The sequence below is a fragment of the Chaetura pelagica genome, unplaced genomic scaffold (genome assembly GCF_000747805.2).
Source record: "Chaetura pelagica isolate M959 unplaced genomic scaffold, ChaPel_1.0 scaffold3, whole genome shotgun sequence".
NCBI classification, from domain to species: Eukaryota; Metazoa; Chordata; class Aves; order Apodiformes; family Apodidae; genus Chaetura; species Chaetura pelagica.
In genome coordinates, this window is record NW_009952974.1 from 2,408,371 (window position 1) to 2,427,862 (window position 19,492).

The following is a 19,492-nucleotide window of genomic DNA, read 5'->3' on the forward strand; positions in this document are numbered from 1 at the left end:
CTTATCTCATCCAAAGCTGGAAATAACACTGGCCACACAACCTGATAAGGGGAAAAATGTGTGGAATAACAGCCAGTGCAACTGAAGGGAAATCTGCTGCACAAAAAAAAACTACCAGAAAGCATCCTTCAGAAAAAAACATGCTTCCACAGTCAAGCCAAACCTCTGCAATCTCCATAGCTACAGATCCCCACCAGCTCTTTATTGTCCCTTAGCTAGAGATGATGATTTCTGTAGGTCAGCCTCCAAAACAGCTGGTGTGAATGTTCCCTAATCTGCTTCAGAGCAAACTCCACCAACAGCTGAGACTCCCTACAGTGAGAGATGAAGCTGGAGAGGCAGCAAGCTGCTATTTCTCTACAGATGTTCACATAGCTTTACATGCACTACTGCTATTTTGGCTTCTCCCTCTAATCCTAAATCAAAGATGCAGAAGGAATAAGGAATATTGTTCTAAAATGGACCAAACATGGTCCCATCTTTGAGCTGACCATATGGGACAAATACCCAGAGACCTCAGCAGTCTACAGAATCAGGTTCTAAATCTTTGATCCAGTCTTCAATCCATTTGAAAATACTGAAAGGGTCTGAGAATGGAGTTGTGGCTCTAAAACTGGAGAAGTGCTATGCTGAATGGGCTATTTTGCCACCTTCTCCAGCTACAGCATGGACAGCTCTTTATTACAGCCCCCAGCCTGCTCCTGGCTGGTTGTCAGAACCTTCAGTGGAAATCCCTCCAACCTGCTGGTGCATTTCAAATCAATGGGTCCAGTTAGCAAAGCTTTACAGCTGCAGCTGAAAAGGCGGGGAAGAGTCATATCAGGAACTAAGCTGGCAGAGCAGAGGAGAAGAAAGCTTCCAAGAGGTGATGATGAGCAGGTGGGAAGAAGCAACTGTGTCAGCTGGAACAGAAATGTGAACAGAGCCTTACACTCCCTCAGGCAAGTAATTCCCTGGTGGGGCTGCAGGAGCAGCCCCCAGCCTCATGTCAGCACTTCATTCATAGCATTGCCTTCCTGTTTATAACCTGCCCAACTGCAAATTGCAGTTTTTATCCCCCCCCACCCCCGCATTATGGTGATGGTTTGGAACATTGAGATGTTTGGAAAGGGGCAATTTGGCATCAGGAGTCTAAAAAGCAGATACAGATGACATCCTAAATGTATCTTTTACGACTTCGGAATGATTCTTTAAATTAAGCTCAGAGTGTGTGACAGCTTCTGGTCGTGCCGCCAGTGAGGAAATAAAACAAAAAGCAAGAGGTTTGTAAGTATCTGCTGGTCTTACAGATCATGTCCTCTAGACACCTTGCTTTCCCTCATGTCACTTTGAGCTGTGAGGTACCAAGTGCTTCCCCCAAGGCAAGTGCTCCAATAATTTTCAATTGTCTCTTCACCACATATGCCCTCAAACTCCAACATACTTCCAAATTCAAGGCTTATAAAAAATTAAATGCCCCAATAATTCTAAATTGTGTCTGTTCAGTGTTACTGGAGCCTGTCCATTCCTTCAGTTTGGGGATTTTTGTTTTGTTGGGGGGCAGAGGAAGGAATACTTTCTATTAGTGCTTCAAATTGGAAGCCAGTCAAACAGCATCATAGCAGAATGATTCAGCAGCCTCTGAGCCGATACACAGTGTAACATAAAACAGGATTAGGAAAACAACAATGCCTGGAGGAGAAAGAACCCACACAAAGAATCATGGCAGGAGAACAATACCAGAAAGGAGCAGAGGGAATAATCCTTACTTGCTTCTGAAGAGCAGGTCAGATGACCTAATAGATGGCTTTCAATGCCCTTCCTTCCCCACCGAGTTGCAAGGTTCAGCTGCCCAGATCCAGCCACCACCACAGCTTAATAAAAGGCCCTGCATCAACAGAACCACACCAAGTGTTTCTGTCTGCACACCCCCAGACTGCCACCATTTATCTGAGACCACATTGTGTCCCCCTCTGGCATAAGACCCAAGGTTCTACCTCACAGCAGGCAGGAGCTTATGCAGAACTAACTGGAAGTTCATGACAATTTAGGACAGGAAGCAAGAAAACAACTTGAGGCTGTGAGTCTTCCAGTCACAAAAAAAAAAGTGGGGATTTCTCAGCCCCAAGAACTAGCAGCACATTAAAGTAACAGAGATGTTGAGCTAAGTGCATTCCCAAGCACTGTCCTGAACACGAATTAAATTAAACATGTATTTCATGATCTCCTGAATCAAAGCATCAGTGATCACCTATGGCCAGTGTCAAGAAGGAAGAGAAAAGCATAATTTAAAACTTATTCTTTGTGAACCTGAAGTTCCTGTTGGCAACCTTGTTGTAAATTAAGACATACCTGTTACAGCTGCAGCCTGGGAGCAACAGAGGAAGGCAGAGACTCTCAGGAGTTTTACTAGCTCAGCAATGGCTGAATGACTTCTATGCAGAACATGAAATCACAGCATCATGCAAGTGCTGAAAATCAGGCAGTTATATCACAATTTTGATTAAATAGCTATATCCAAAGTTTGGTAGAGAGACTCAAAAACTGGGGTGGGAAAAAACCTCTGCCATGGTATCCTCTCATGGACTGAAAAAATGATAAAGTTCATCCTTGTTTAACTCACTGAGGGATGTGTGGAATTTTATAGAAACTGCTGCAACAGTTTTCCCAGTGGGGAAATAACTGAAGCATGAGATAAGAAATCAGCTATATCCTAACTTGCAGTGGCCAGTGTTGTAAAAGGAAATGCCCAATAGAGGTTTAATATATAGAAAGATGGCAAATAGCTGACTGGGTTTCTGAAAAAATAAAACATAAACCAATTCTCTAATCACATCTAATCAAAGAAGACAATCAGTTGCTAAAAACTGCTAGGAAAAAAAGCAGATATCAGAGAGATGGCACCATGCATATCTTCTTCAGTAGTGTTTTGGGAGTATTATAGCCTGCAGAATTTAATTATTTGTTATTACTTCTGGGCCTGGAGGTGAAAATCATAAATCAGGACCATTCATAACATGCAATAATGAGGTGAAACACTCATAAGGAGTGTTACATGATGAAATCCTTTGAGATTGTGTGTAACACTTCCAGACCTTGATAATAGCATTAAGAATTCTTCTGTCTGTTACATCTATTATTCTCTAATTTCTATACTGGGTTTTCAGTCTTTTTTCCCCAACATCTCAAAATATTGCTGTCATATGGGATTCCTTCCTCCATGCTGCCTTAAGTATATGTTTATAACAAAACCATAGGAAAGAATTCCATGCTTAAAAAGATGGGCAGGTTTTAAATTACACTGTGTTTACTTAGAAGAGCTTTTAATACCAGAGTTTTCCCAGGGACTTTTGCTCTGGAATTCAGGACCCTTATTGTTTTTATAGTGGGCTATTTGATCCCATTTAAAAGGTGGCTACATTTTTGAGTAATAATGCTATAAAAGAAAATAATGTTGTCCCTACCCTTCTTTACCCTCCCCTCTACTGAGTTAAAAAAAAAAAAAGTGATCCCAACCCACGATGTGTTAGAGCTTTGTTTTCTGAGTAACAAGACTAATCATGTTTCCTCTGCTTGAGGTCTCTCTCTTCTCTTCATTTTCTTCTAAGTCCTCTGGATCCACACTGACATAGAAATATCCCATGATGGAGAAAATAATGCACACAGCAAAGAGGAGAACAGTGAACATGACAAATTCAGCCCACTACGAAAGAAAAAAGAACAGCAGGTCAGGGGACCCCAGACTCTCAGTCCAGAGGATTTCTCTGCACTTCCAAATGCATTTTAAAGAGCTGGGTGAAAATTACTTTTTAGCTTCTGAGATTGCTCACGAGATAGGAACTTTCTCATCCTGTTTTCTAGTAAAATCATGTACACAGTGTAATTATGCATAGGTGATACACCTTTAAACAAACCATTTTGATTGGGCTAGTTTCATTAAATTTTTTCTCAAAATATGTCCTGACTGGAACGTTTTGGTCACATGATGCCTTTAGGAGAGGCAGATTCCTGTTAGCCAGAAATAAGCCCCATTTCATGCCTTCGTCCCAGATGTCTGATAGCCTGAATTAAGCAAGTTCTGTACCACAACCTCCCCATTCAAGTCCAACATCTCAGGGTGCCACAGGCAGCTGGCCCTGAAGGAGTCCCAGGCTAGATGCTTGAGGACGCTGCTTGCTCACTGGCCTAGCTGGATGAAGGCAACTGCAAGCATGGCTGGCACCGTGCTCAGGCTCCAGGCCCAAATACAGGCTTGCTTGCCTAGAGCTGAGCTCCAGCAACACTATTGTAGTGCAGGTCTCTGTTATTTACTGTCACTGGGGGACCTGGGGAGAGTCATTGCTCTGGAGGGAACCACTGCTGAGGGCAACACTGAGCTGTCTGGGAGGCAGCTTGGTGTGGGCTGCCATCACTTCACTGCAGGAGCCTGGGGTGTGCAAAGAAATCAGTGTCTCAGGACACAGACCTCCAGAAGCACCATCCAGGCCCATTTCAAAGCATTACCTCTGTTTTAGGAGCTGAACCATACCTGTGCCATTGGTGCAGCCTCTGCAACAACAAGCACAAGGGTATTCCCAACAGCCACCGTGAGCAGCCAGCCTGCCTGCAGCACCGACTTCATGCTGGCTGGAGACTGGAAAGAGAAGGGCCTGGTCAGTGGGTGTTATGCTGTGCCCTTCTGCCCTGGCTCACCCTGTGGTGTCCTGCCCAGTGTAGGTGTCACTGGCCTCAGCCTAGGAGGAGATGGAGGGATTTCCTCTGCATAGAGGCTCCTTCATGGTTAATTTCAACAGCTGCATACAAAGAGCTTTTAAACCATGTCCTCCAGGAGGACACATGAAGGAGATGCTGGTTTTGCAGAGCAGGATCCTGATCCTGCATCATCTGAAATCATAAGATCAGGAAGCCCAAGGAGCCACACAACAAACCCTGCAACTTGGAGCCTGGTGCCTGTACAACTTCAGAAAACAGACTGGATCTTCATGTTCAGCTTCTTGCTGATGACAAATTTCCCACATCCCATGAAACAGCCCACTGGATTAACTGTCCTCACTAATAAACAATTAAACTTTACTTTAATGATAAATTTAAGAAGCTTCACCTTTTTGATCTTGTAGTGTCTCAGTCCTCCCTTCTCACAGACCTTCTCCTCAGAACACAGTACACTAGTCAAATCATCCCTTGCACACTCATTACCCTCTGCTCTGTTGTTACAGACTCAGGTTGGCTTAGACCCCTTCAGTATTGCAGTTTAAAGCAGGTTCCAAGCCCCCATGCCACCTTGTAGTCCTTGAGATGCCCTTGCCTTTTTATCACTGAAAAACACATTCCACAAAATACTTCACTGAGAGAAAACCTGGTATTAGAGTGTACAGAGCTTTCACATTAAACCACTGCTACACACACACTTCTATCCAGTTCTGTTCTATGTTCTCAGCTTTACCAGAAAAGGAGTTTCCTGAGTATAATTAAGAATGGGTATCTTCAGAGTATGAATTAATTGAGCTTGGAGGCACTCAGCAAGAAGTGTTAAATCCCACTTTCAGCTGAAGCACAGACAATGTTGCCAGTAATCATAATGCCAAATGACACATAAAAAGTCAATGGCACATGCAGAAAAACATCCTGAAGTCTCATTGCAAGCCCTTTATCTTTAAGTGGAGTACCTGAGAGTAAGAGAAGGCCAGACCTGTAATGGAGAACATCACCTCCCCAGCAGATATTAATAAATATTGTGGTAACTGCCAAGCCATATGGACATTATTTGCTTTGATGTCTTCTGACTTCCATGTCTTAACAGAACTTCCAGAAACCTAGCACAATAATAAAGACACATTGATTAGCTGCTGAAAGATCAGGTCCTCCTTAGCCTAGAGAGCAACAATAAATTTACCAAAACAAATTTTTAAGCAAAGGTAAAGTGAAAGTAAAACTCTGCCCTGGAAGCAAAACTACAGGTCTGACTGCTGACATTTCCAAGCCTGCCCAGGGCAGAGATGGCAGGATGGAAGGGTCCCAGCTCATTCATGTGCCACAGGAGTTACATGAGTCACCACAATCTGGCAATTTGCCTTCTATAGTGAGGCTGGGAAAAGCCTCTGTGGCACTTGTGCAGAGTTTGTGATCTGCTGCTGTTCCTAAGGCCAAAAGAAGATGAAGGGATAAATGCTTATTGCATTTATGTGGCCACTGCTTCCATTTAATGGGCACTGTACCTACTGTAACAGTGACACCCAAACAAATCCAGTTCAGGAATACCAAGAGTAGGAAAGACTGCCTCATATCAAATGTATTCAACAGTTATGGTAGCTGTATTCATAATTTGTTTTGTTTGCTTTCCTGGGCATACTTAATACTGCCTCTGATGCACAGAAGCAGAGAGATTTGACTATTAGCCAGGAAAACACTAGGCTGAAATTACTTCATTCAGAAAGCCCTGTGTTTAAGGAGAGTACTTGGGAAAATACAAAGGATGTTTATGAGATGTACTTAATCACCATGCAGGGAGGCAAATCAAGAGACTATTTCAGAAGGCTAAAAGGGGTGAGAGGAGAGCTGTGCATTGCTCTTTAGCCCATAAAGAAATCTCACAAGCACCATGCTGTAACTGCACACAGAGGAAGGCTGAGTAGAAGGCAACATCCTCATGATTTAAGTATCACAGCTCAGTCACATTAGCAGACTAATATATTGCATTCTTGGTTCTTCTATATAGCATTCCTGACAGAGAAACACAGCTCAGTAAAAATCACTGCAATAATTAAAAGCTATCTTGGCCTGAAGAAAACTCTCTAGAGAAGAAGAAAACCACAGGGAGAGAGATGGAAAAAACAGAGGGTCAAAAATCAAGGACTAGGACAGAGTCCAGAGGGGCTGATGCACAAAGCCATCCCCAAGAAGTCATGGCAGGGACTTTTGTAGATGGGACCACAAGCTGGAATCCTTGCCCACAGTGATGTGTCACACATCTGCCTCAGCTGGCTCTGACTCAGCTGCATTACCAGAGGCTCTGGGGCAATATTCTTAGTGTAATATTCTTAGTATAATATTCTTCCTGCACCTTCTCTACTCAGTTTCTCATTTGGTGGAATGCACTTGCAGCCATGGAGGAAGGGTTTGGCCAACATCTCTTCAAGTGTGTATGTGCTTGATGTATGTAAATCTCCACACTCAGAGGGCAGCATCTGCCTGTTCCCTCCAGAACTGTGTATTCTGCTCCAGCTACTGAAGTTAAAAAAAAAAAAAGCCAGGTGCTTTGCAGCTATATTTTCCCCCCTAAGTATTTGGACTCCACAGACATGCACAGCTTCCATTAATTGCCCAACAGGGAGATGTTACTGCCAGGGAGTAGCTGACAGCAGTCTGCTCTTCTCATCACAACACAGAAGTCAAAGTCCCAGAGGGCAGCTTAGCAGTGTGTCCTGTCAGACCTGGTTTGTCTGTGTGCCTGTGCAGTAGAAAGGTTACAATGAGAACTAAACTGATCATATTCATCTCTATGGCTCCTGCCAGCTGGACCAGGGTTGGAGCAGCATGCTTAAGAGGCTGGCAGGCAGGGAAAGAAATCCACCCTCTCAGCAATGGTCACACCCCACCAGGGCTACGTTGTCCAGAAAATCATGCCTTAACTTTACACTAGGCTCCAAATGAGCTCTACAGACAACGAGAGGAGGAAAAACAGATGCATAATCTCACCAACCTCCTCCTTCAACATTTTGTCCTTCTTTCCCCTCATCAAGTCTTGGAAGATCAGCAAGTTAAATGTGAGGATACAGCAAACTGTTTCTGCAGAGTTTTTCAGGTGTGAGGTACCACCAGCCACTGTACTTCAAAGACCTCAAATAGGGTTGGCTCTTTGCAGTGCACTAGTGCAGTGTAACTGAACAAGGATATCATGAGACCAGCACAAACAACGGATCGTATGATTTTCCATTGAGGATTTCCATCAAGGAAAATAACTTGCTTCTTTTTTAACCCATGAAATGTGACAAGATCACAGTGTAAGGCACAATGGGTACCCACTCACCTTGCTTATACAGCTACCAAAACCTCTTACTAGCCCTTGTATAACGGACTACCTTTAGAAGGCTACTGCCCATGTCTTGCAGGATGAAGAAAGCAAGTGAGAGTCACAAACAGAAGAAAAAAAGCACTGCCAGAGACTAGAGCAGAAGGAGCTTGTAACCATCACAGGGACACTTACATTATATATCACGATGGTGTAGGATGCACCGAAGTCAAGCAGCCCCAGCTTCAGGGTGAACTCTCCTGCTTCAGTTATGCATTTTCCATTATTATATCTAGATAAAAGGATGAAGTACAATATTTCCCAGTTACTCCCACAAAGAGCACAGAGCAGAGCTATCAAACATGCCCCTGCAGTGGTGTAGGGAGGGTTTATGATAGAAAGCTGCAGTAAAGTTTATGTCAGACCATCACTAGAGTTCTTGCATTCTTTACCTTCCAGAAACACTCAAGCACTGGCTGGATTTCACCTAATGACCTGGGCTATTACTAATATTTTTTAATGGCTTCTGCTGACTTCTCACTCCCCCATCAGGCTCGTTTTCCTTCCAAACTTTCATCCACTTCTTCAGGAACTGTGGGCCAGACAAGTTAGCCAGGCTCAAGCAGCCTTCAGGAAATCAGACACGCACCCACAAGCCACTCTGTTTCCTTTCAATAGAGCAAATTAGCCTTCACAGTTGTTCTTCTGTGTTGGATGTGTGAGATGGCACCAAGGCTCAGTAGTATTGCCACCATGGCTGCTGCATCCTACTAAATTGCAGCAATAAATATTTTGGATGGAGTTAATGCAGAGAAAAGTCATGAAGCTTGTTTTCAAACATTGCAAGTGCCAGAAATACCCTACAAGAGCCAACTCCAATGCTGCCAAAACAAGGCCATATGGAGCCCCTGTCTAACAAGCCCAGCCTGGGAAGCTTTGTGATGTTACTTGATGTTACCAGCCCACATACCAACACTTTGCAGCATGGAATATGAAGTGGTCTTTTCCTGAGAGCACCCTAACACTAAGAGTTTGGGCCTGAGAGGATACAAAAATAGAGCAGGCATTAAGTGATAGAGTGGACTTCACCATGTCCCACGCTTCTCTGCTGACAGATGCATAGGAATGGCCTCTCTCTTCCCTCTAAGCCCCCAAATAAGGATAATAAAAGCTCAGAGAAAGTTAAGTCCTGTAACTGGACTTCTTCAAAAGGCTTTCTGAGTTTCCAAAATTCCCCTCACTCGACTCTGAGAAAACTCAGAGTATGGCCTAAAATGGGAATACTGTTTCCAAGCTTTGTCCCTACTGGTTTTATCTTACCAATGCAGTAACAATCACAGGAAGGAAGCTACCCTAGACACTGTTGGGAGGCTGCATCTATTCAATTGCCTATTATACCCTGGGATATTGATTTGCTGTCCTTTGGCTTGGACGCTTCACAGACTAAATGCTTGGTGCTTCTGCACACACACAAGTGGCCTGGAGCACCTGCTCTGTGCAGAGCTGATAATTCTGGTTTTTTACAAGCATCTGCCCCCACAACCAAGTGCCAAGACTATAGCAGTGAAGATTTTGCTAGTTGTCCAAGAAAAACCCCATTGTATCCACGGAGAGGCCTCAGCAAGGCCCTTCAGCACAGCAAGGAAAACTTACTTGTCCCTCTCTAGCAGCAAGTACTCAGAAGTGCTGTAGTTTTTCTGAACAACAATGAACCGCCTGCTGTCAATGGTGAGGTTGACATCCTGGCTCAAACCATTAACGAATCTGCAAAGAAAGCATCTTGCATTCAACTGCCAGGCAGGGCAGGAGAAACACAACATCAAACACCTCAGAAGTAGTGCACTCTCTCCCCAAAAGCCTTCTAACTCCATGGGGTTATGACATTCTCTCCTGCAAACTATAAAAATATTTGCCTGATTTGTTGCCCGTTTTTTCCATATAAGATTAGTTTTCCTTGCTGTGTAATTTTACATTCTTATTCTTCTGTTAAAAGTGACTCTCATATTTTGTGGGTTATGACTTTCAAGCAACCCATTCTCAGAAACCTTCAAAGACTGCTCCATGGCTGTTCAAGAGGACAGAGTCCCAGCCCACCCCAGGAAATGATGAAGTGAGGTGTCCTGATGGGCATGTGCACCACCCTGACACTTCCCAAGGAGTTTCTACAAGTGGGAAAGTTTTCTAGCAAAATAAAATATTTTCACGGGAATGTCCAGGTTGTTTCATCCAGTGTCTATATTCTTTTTTTGTGCACAAAAGAGTTTTCTTTTGACAACTTAAAAACTGTTAGCAAAACCAAACACCTTTCATTTGATCTATGTTCTAAAATATTTTGGTTTTCAGTTCTTAAAAGGTAGCTCAAATCCCTGAAGGTACTCAAGTGCTTAACAAAAGTGACTTTTTTCCTAAAGAAACCTCTTCATAAATTTTTGAAGGGAAAGTTTGGGAATTCTGTCAGAAATATTCACAGGAAAGTAAGAAATACCTGACTGCAGGTATTAATCAAGTCTCCAAGGTGTTGTTTAGTCAGCAGAAACTTTGACAAACACAGGGCTATAAAGAGATACTGGTCTCCTGCTCCTGTCAACACAGCCTTTCAGAGCTGTCAGCATGGGAGTTGGTCATTGTTTTAAACTATTTAAAGTTTTTTTAAGGTTATCTGTCTAGTTGGGTTTTGGCTGTTTGGTTTTGGTTTTGTTGTTTTTGGTTTTTTGTTTGTTTTTAATTGTAACTTGCCAAAATCCTTCAGAAAACTCAGCTGTAACCCTCAGGGTTTTTTGGAAATCTGCTTCTTCCGCATCTCACACCCTTGCGTAGGTCTGGTGATGTGCTGGAGGTGTGACCTCAGGGAGATGGCATCTTGGCACAGACTGGCTCACAACTGTTCATGGAGTAGCTCAAACTTGGAAAGTAGACTAGCTGCTCAGGCAGAACTGATGCCCAACTGAATTGTTTATAAGGATGTAAAATTGTCACTCTATCTGATTTAGTAGCTGTTTACACATGAGGTTGGGTAAGTGAACATCATGGGTTGGCCAATTTGCAGAGGACATATGGCAACAGTTCCTTTCCAGATTGCTTCTTCCCTTTCTTTCCCAAGAAGGTGGGACACAGTGAGATGAATTTACCACTCTTCCAATGGAGGAACGTTGCCATTGCAACCCAGTCTATCCTAGGTAGTAAGTGGCAATAATGCTCAGCCCTGCACGGCAAGCAGGGGAGGTGACACACTGTCAGCCTCTGCAGCTGACACCTGAGTCTTGCATGAGACATGTGGGCTAGATTCCAAACTGAGAACATCTGGGTTATGTTACATGCAGTTTGCCTTAGACAAAAGCTGTTTCCCCCATGCCACCACCTCCAAATCCTTTTTTAAAAAAGCCATTCTTACCTAACAGCTGCCAAACCATTTTCTGGCTTTGCTTCCAAGTCTGTAATCTAAAGAGGGAAAGAAAAAAGAGAATCAAACATATTTATTAATGCTGCCTTATAAATAACGTGTAGCAGAAAATACTAGTGTCTGTGGAGTTATACATCTTGCAAAGTCTGTGGAATTTGACCAGACTCTCACAAAAGCTTTACATCTGGCCACAGAAGTAAAGTCCTGGTACAACAAAGCTAACAGCAAAAACTTCAGCTCCACCAAGGACTTAAGATGAGATCATTCTTTTTTTCCCTCCCCTCCTGCATAAGAAAAGGCTACAGCTTCAGCCATCCACCCTTATCTACTGAGGCATGTAACACCCTCCAAAAAAGTATTTGCCTTGATCAGAACATAAGAAGAGAACATTATCCACATTAGCCTCTTTCAATAATAATGACAATTAAACATGAGTGCCTTATTCCTACAAGATCTTCAACTGCCTAACTTCCAGACACTGATTCATGGTGTACTCAGACTTCACAGACATCTAAAAGCCAACAGAAGTGCTAGGTTACTACTCTGATCATCATGTAATGCTCATGTTTTCCCCAACCCTGAGGGAGACTGAGCTATTGTATGGTGCAGGCAGAGAGCATGAGGAACCAAGATGCCCTGGGCTTGTTTGCGTTCATGTCCTTGAACTGGCCACCTGATTGGGCACACTAGGGTGTGAATGTGCCTCTCCTGGAGATGACAGAGCATCAGCTCAATGGTTAACATGATCTACTTAATTTTAGGAGAGCCCCTTTGGGGTACAATGCTGAAAAATGACAGAAGATTATATGTCACACAAAAATAATACAGAGCAAGGTCCTTGGGTGGTAGAAATCCACACTTGTGCCATGTCCAACTAAAGTTGGCAGGGCAATTTCAGTTTCCACTGCCCACAGACAGAACCTAGACAAGACAAAAGGGACCAAATCTACTTTCAGAAACTGGGTCTCAACATTTTCTAGACTTTCCTCCCAATGTTAAACCCTGAGCTTTTAAAACCAAAAATCTAGAATTTCAGTATACCTGTAAAGTTTGTTTGATCCACAAATATTGCATGCCCTAGATAATAAATAGCCATAGTGAATAATAAATGTCAGAGCAATAAATAATAGACTTTTTTTTTTTTTTTTAATGGGAGGTGCATGGGGATTTGCACTGTTGTTTGCTGCAGACACACCAGCCAAATTGTTACTTGCTTTCATCAATGATTCCCAGAGCTCTCAAATTAATTTCCTGCCCACTCAACAGATCACAAAGAAGAAATCAATTTCAGTTTGGCACCCTCCAGGAAAGCACCCCCACCTGAGTGAGAAGACCAGACTCAGCAGTGATGAAGGCTGGCATGAGCCATGGCAACTCCAGGGCAAGCCCCGCAACACAGCAGTGATGCTGGCATTGCCTTCTTGCTATTGTAATGCTGGAAAAGCAAGCATCATTTACCACACCTCCCTTATATAAAGTTGAGAATGACAAGTCAATAGCATAACCCAAAATCACTGCTGTGCCACAGTGAATGGAAGCCTGCCCATACCTGGGTGAGCTTTAATTTAAACACAGGCCAGATAGCTGGGTCAGCACAGAGATGCACTGAAGCTCAGAGATTCCTTTGCTCCATCCTGCCACAGGCTCTCTCTTTTTAAGAACTATGTGAGAATCACTGTACAAGTATCCATTTCTCAAGATGACAGCACACAGTCACCAGGGACACAGGGAAACTTAACAACATTGTGTGGTAATGAGCCTCAGGGTCTAAACCATAAAGCAGAAAAAAACAAAAACAAAAACAAAAACAAAAAACACACCAAAAAAACCCCACAAGCCCCAATGTTAGGAAAAAAATTCTTAAAACTCCTTATTTTTAAAAACAGTTGTTTGATTTCTACTACACAATACTGAATTATTAGTGTGGCAACCCTGACAGGTAGGAGGCTGAGGAACTGCAAAGAGAATTCATATTTTAGCATGAGGCCAGACTGTGATGGCATTTACACACACACACCTGCCACAGTGTGCAACAGCACCACTTTTTCCAAGAGAGGTTCTTGGGGTACAGCTGCATGCAAAAGGTATCAGACCCTGGTCCTACATATCCCACCTAGCTCTCTGTGGTTGTTTTGGCAATATAGAGAAGTCCAAATACAGTTGGCTCTGCTGCAGAGCCTGAAATGAACTTCATCATTTATTCTGTAGAGCAAAACAAATGGGCCTTCTGTGCATTTTCACTAAACACTTGCAATAGCTAAACCTAAAATTTTTCCTCCGATACTTTTATTCCATGCCCAGCCCTAGAGCCCCTTTAACATCTTTGCTTTATAGAACCATCTTTGGGGGAAAAAAAAATATATATATCTTTGGCTGTTTCCTCAAGCTTTCTCAAGCTCTGCTGCCTAGCAGGCATGACTCTGCTCTCCCACTGCAGCATTCCCTGGATTAAAGTGTGCCCAGCAACTCTCAGATGCTTCAACGCCTCCATTAATCAACCCTCAGAAATGCACACAGTTCCAGCGCCGCCAGCTAAGGAGTCAGGTTTGGAGCATCTGAGAGCAATCAGACAGACACTGCAACTGAGCAAATGAATTAATGAGGCCATTACCCCATTGTATCATCACAGCCATTGACTTAATACTGCATTTACACTTCACCCCCACACTCACTAAGCGGCTTGATAGGCTTCCTTCTGCCTCAAAAACAATTAAGCTGTATACTGCTTTTTCCTTCACAGTGTAGTTTAAAGCAAGAGACAATCCTTGGTCTTGCAGGGTGAAGCGAAGACTCTGCTGCTCTCCATTCAATAGTAATTTTGAGTATTCAGCTGGGTTCTGTGGAAAAAAACAAGCTTGATTACACTCCTTCTTCAGATGAGAAAGGATCTGGCTCTTCCCACCAAGTACAACCCTATCGTCTCTTCAAGGGACACTGGAAAGAAAGGTCAACAGCAGGGATGTCTTCCACAGTGAAGGATCTATGCTGACCTACAGCCTTTGGGCTGGGAAAGCCAGAGCTTGGGGTACCTCCCCTTGCCAGATGCAACCCAGAGGCCAGAGCACACCTCCTGGCCTCACAGCTTCCCTTTCCCCTGGCCCTGCCCTGCCCCAGTGGGACCACATCTGGAACATGGCAGAAAGCTGGTGGCCAATGGATTGCTGGGCTTGTCTAATCTGGGAAGTAAACTGGAAGCTGAAGTAGAAAGCAGATCAGTGCCCATGCCCAGTTAATTGCCCTCCTGTTTGTTTCAGGCTCTGCAAATACTTTTCAGATGCCATCCCAGATCCACTCAGATGTCACCCATTCAGATCCCAGCAGCAGTGCCTGGTCTGAGTGCTGGGAGATGTGAGCTGAATCTATCTACATGCTCATCTGAGGACAATTATCCTTCATTTCTAACTACAGATGAATGTAGTTAGCCATTTCCTCCTTTGCCATGTCTCCAAACTTTCCATTTCTATGTTATCAATGAAGATCATATGTTCCATTTTTCAAAGCTATTCCCACATATTTCCAAGGCAGTGGAGAAGTACAAGCTCCAGTATCTGTGGGCTTCATTAGAAAATACCTGAAAAAAAGCCCACCCTTTCTTCAATGGGATGCAAGTCAGGCCTTCCAGCCACACATACATGCTTACCTGAAAAGATTCCACAGGCTGCTGAAATAGGTCCTGGTCTTGGATTGTCACTTTAACAGGGTTCTTTGCCAAATTCAGGACTCGAATTAAACTTTCTTCTGGGACAAGTCGAGGCATATCCGTTTCCTAATTAAAGTAAAAGGCTTTAAATACTATCTGCATGCTTTATTAGCACTTTAATATCTCTTCATTTTTAGCCATAATAGTCTTCCTCTCTGTAATGACACTTTTCCATCCCTTCCTCATCAGAAGTTGCACCGCGAGAAAAATGATCATAAATCTTATTTAGGGAGGTTTCCTCATAGTAGCTCAATGCCAGCCTATCGTTATTCCAACAACTGCCCTTCACATCAGTAAGCATCCAGGCTACACAACTGCTGGGTAGGGAAGAACAATGTCACTGCTTTCATTATACAGCTCCCTAGTGCCTGGATTTAACCAACTGCCATACCAGAATGGAAAAAAAATAAAAATAAAAGTATGTAGTTTTATAAAGTGGTGACCACAATAATTATTTCCCACTGCAGTCATTGACTGAGAAAATAATTAGGCCAGAAGCTAAGCAGTTTTGAAAATCCCAGTCCAGCTTCATGTCTGTAATTGGTGCTTTCATACCACTTTGCACCATCTTATTTAACAGCCAACTGTATAGTTATTTTTCCTGGACACCCAAGAAAAGGAAGACAATGCCTCTAGCACAGAGGAATCTCTTTCTGTCAGGAATCATTTCCCAGAAAGAGTACTTCAATCAGCATCACCAGTCTTATACTATCAACAGATCTAAATTTTTTCTCTAAAGGTTCTCTTTTTTTCTCACTTTATTTTCAAGGAGCCACCAGGAATATTTGAGCCAATAATTATTTTCTACCTCACCTTATAAGTGGAGTAATGCAGGCGGGTTACTTTGACCCTAACTTGGTGGGATTGCACTTTGAAAGACTGGGCAACCCTGATTTCCCTGTACCCTTACACTGCTCTGGACCAACAGGCTTGTTAATGGCATCCAGCAAATTATTGTGGCTTTTTGCCCACACTACCTACAGCTAAGCCAAGGTGGGACATCCTGTTTCCCTCTTTGCTAAAATTTTAGTGGCCCTCAGGGTAAAATTTCCATGCACAGGATAATCTCTAACCCACCCTGCCTCTGCCCAGAGGAGTCACCCACAGCCAGAGCAGCCCTTCAGTTCTCAACCAGAGCTGCTGGTCCTGGCAAGGAGATAATTCCTTTGCTCATGTAGAGATCAGAAAAAAGACCTGAACCCACCAAGTCTCATTTTAGTAGGAGACTTCTCAGTGGGTTCACCCAAGGAAGCAGGAGATGTTAATCCAGGGCTCTATGCCAGCCACTCTAACAGAATGTTTAGGTATACATGGAAGTTTTAAAAATTAATCCTACAGTAACTTCCATGAGCCAAAGGTCAGCTAAGTCTGCACAAGGCTGGTGACAGGTCAGAAACTTATGGCACAAGCTTGCAGGGGCTAACATCAAATTTACAAGAGATTTGCTGTCAGCTTCTCAGGGAATGCCTGGCAGTCTCCAGTGGCTGTGACTATGGAAGTGACCACATCCAGCTGCCTCACTGGAGAAACAATTTGGCTTGTAAAAAAACTACATCCCCACCCTGAAATAGGAAAGCGATTAAATTAAAAAATAAAACCAACACACACAAACACACAAAACCCCTAAACAGTAAAATACAGGCAAGCTATCATGAGAAATAGGAGAGAGAACAGACTACCTTTTGGAATTAATCACTAGTATTAACTAGATGTCTGTCAAGCACTTTGACGATGGAAATCTAGGATATAGACCAACACAGATGATCAGTACAGCAAAGTGCAAAGACTAGAAAGAGAGACAGAGACAAAGAGAGGGAAAAGCAGACAAAGAATTATTAGCAGCTGGATCAGTATGCTTAATTGTAAAGAACATATTAAACATTGTGACCGAGGAACACAATGGTTAAAAGGAGTATCTAACAGGCATCAATAAAAATAGCCCAGGGAAATAAAGGTTTTTTTGAGGAATCCTTTGTTCTATACTTACATTTATTTTGACTTCTACAATGGCTGCAAGTCCAAATGCCAGCCCTGCAAGGATCATACCTGTTGCCATTTTTCTAATAGGTCTATGGAGCAAATGAAAGAGGTGCCATTAAGGGGGAAAAAAAAAAAAAAAAAAGAATAGAATATAATTCATTAGAGCCAAAGATGTGCCAAAATCATGTAATAAAATATCCAACAGGTGGCACTGGGGATGATATGCTGTTTAAATTGCCAATCACTTAACTTAAAACTATTCTATTATTCTGTATGAGGCCAGCACTGAGGCCAATTCAAACTGTTATGTCATGAAAAAAAGCTCTTTGCTTGCAAGTTTCATATAATCTTGTTCCTAGCTCTTCTACTGGGAATAGGTCATAGCATTGCGTGAAGCTGTGATGCTGAAAGAAGCACTAGATTATATATCTTCAAGTGCCATTTGGGAAAAGCAAAAGAAAAGCATCATGGTAGCAGGACCAAGGAGCAGAAAAGTGAGTAGTTCATGTCATCAGTGTTCCTGACCATCTGTGGCATCATTCTGGGTTATTTCTCATGCCAACACATTCACATTTCTAGAGAATAAAGAGCTTGCTTCTGAACTTGGAGCAAAACTAGTGCAACTCTGGTAGAATTACATGAGACAATCTGATATAAAGCAGAATAAAATAGATCCAGCACAGCAGGTCCAAACTGAGTGACAAATTGTTGAGATTTGAAACAAATCTAATTATAGATTCAGTGGTCTCCACTCTTGGTAGTCGTCTGCATTCACATTCCAAATCAACTGGGCTGTGGCAAATTCAGTGTAGGAACCCGAATTCTGTCTCTCAGTTACATGTCCTGGAATAAGAAAAGTATTTACTGCTTGCATCTTGTAATAACAAAGTGTTTTTGATCTTCAATGCTGCATTGGGATTTTGTAGCATGAACTTCTGCAGTCACACAGGCCAACACCCTGCAGGCTACAATGTTTCCTCAGAAGCTTCTACAGCTGAAGGGGATAGGATCCAGTTAGCATCCAACATCCAAGGGACAGAAACAGCACAGCATTCAGTCCTGATCAGTGCATGAGTTTGTTCTGCTGGGGGTACTAGTCTGTGAGCTGGTCATCAGGCAGGGAGTTTTCTGTCAAGCTGGGGCTTGGTCCAGGATATGGGCTCAGACTGAGGTAGTGTTGAGAAGCAGCTTCTGATGTGTGTCCTCCAAAAGGCATCTCTGCTAGGCGGGGCAGTGTCTTCAATATTTCTTTAAGTGCAAGCAATTTGGCACAAAGGGAGAGGATCAGCAGGTTGAAAGTGTGGGCTTCTGGGGCTCCTTCCATCCCCATTTATGTGGCTTTGTTTATTCAGCACTTGAATTTGGATTAGGAACATGTTTTTTAAGGAAGTCTCCCACTCATCGCTCCTTCACATGCTGAGGTCATGTTGAAAAGTGGTGCTTGTGCAGGGAAATAGTTAACTTCAGTTGAAACTGCACTGACAGAGGCACTCAATGAATGGATATGATACACTCCCACTGCTGAAGTCCACAGAGGCAGACTTCAAATACTCTAAAGTAAAATCACCCAAAATGCATTTAGTGGGTCTCAGAACCAGCCTAGAGGTCTGCTGCTATTGCACTGAACCTCTTGCTAACTTACACAGGGAATAACATCCTTCAGCCATATGGAAAGCCCCTGAATCATTGGTTCAGGCCTTTGTGTGGAATCTGCTTTCACAACACCACATGTAACCCACATGGGACAGTGAATTTGGCCCCACTGGATTGTTTCAGGGAGGAAATTCTTTAGAGGCAATATAGGACATAAGGTGCAGAACATGTTGATCAAACTCAAAGAGGAACTGTTCATATCTGTTCTCAGGGAAAATCTGTAGAGAACAGAATCAAACATTACTGAATTTTACTCTCTGAAATTTCATGAGCCTATGGAAGAGGGTGATGCTGCCAACCAGGGAAACAGATGCAAGTACTGAGAAGAGTGAATGGAAATTTGTGCTCCTCCTTCTTAAAAGCTATTCTGCAAAAGGAAAAGCACTGAGGCATCTGCATTGTCCCCAAGTACTTACGTGAAATTAAATTTGCACATGTTTATCAGAGGGTAGAGCCCAAGGTCAAAAAGTGGGATGAAGACAAGAATAAGGAGTGGATTTAAGAACTGCAATACAAAAGAATGGGAGTTTAGTGACTAGAAAGCAACTTTCAGTAATTAAACTCATAAAGCACTGTCCTCCAGAAATAATTTCATTACAGAAAGGACATGAACAAACACTTAAAAACCTCCTTCTAAAATATAATCATAGTTTGCACTTCGACAGCTTCTGCTATTTAGTTTTCACAGGCATAAATACATTTTGTTCATATCCTTCCCTCCAAGACGTAAGCAAGCATCACTGGCCCAATTTCCCTGAAGAGGGAACTGAAG

General features: G+C 42.9%; 1 protein-coding gene across 1 annotated transcript in view; it reads right to left on the minus strand.

Annotated features, from left to right (window-relative positions):
- Nucleotides 1–3,505: 3,505 nt before the first annotated feature.
- Nucleotides 3,506–19,492, minus strand: part of SLC15A2 (solute carrier family 15 (oligopeptide transporter), member 2) — a 38,994-nt gene continuing 23,007 nt past the window's right edge. The window contains exons 13-22 of the mRNA XM_009996034.1: nt 19,137–19,225; nt 17,075–17,156; nt 15,028–15,153; nt 14,060–14,224; nt 11,379–11,425; nt 9,641–9,751; nt 8,183–8,279; nt 5,646–5,792; nt 4,508–4,612; nt 3,506–3,682 (exon numbers count right to left, since the gene is read on the minus strand). Coding sequence (XP_009994336.1) covers nt 3,506–3,682; nt 4,508–4,612; nt 5,646–5,792; nt 8,183–8,279; nt 9,641–9,751; nt 11,379–11,425; nt 14,060–14,224; nt 15,028–15,153; nt 17,075–17,156; nt 19,137–19,225 — 1,146 coding nt within the window. The remainder of the gene's footprint in view (nt 3,683–4,507; nt 4,613–5,645; nt 5,793–8,182; nt 8,280–9,640; nt 9,752–11,378; nt 11,426–14,059; nt 14,225–15,027; nt 15,154–17,074; nt 17,157–19,136; nt 19,226–19,492) is intronic.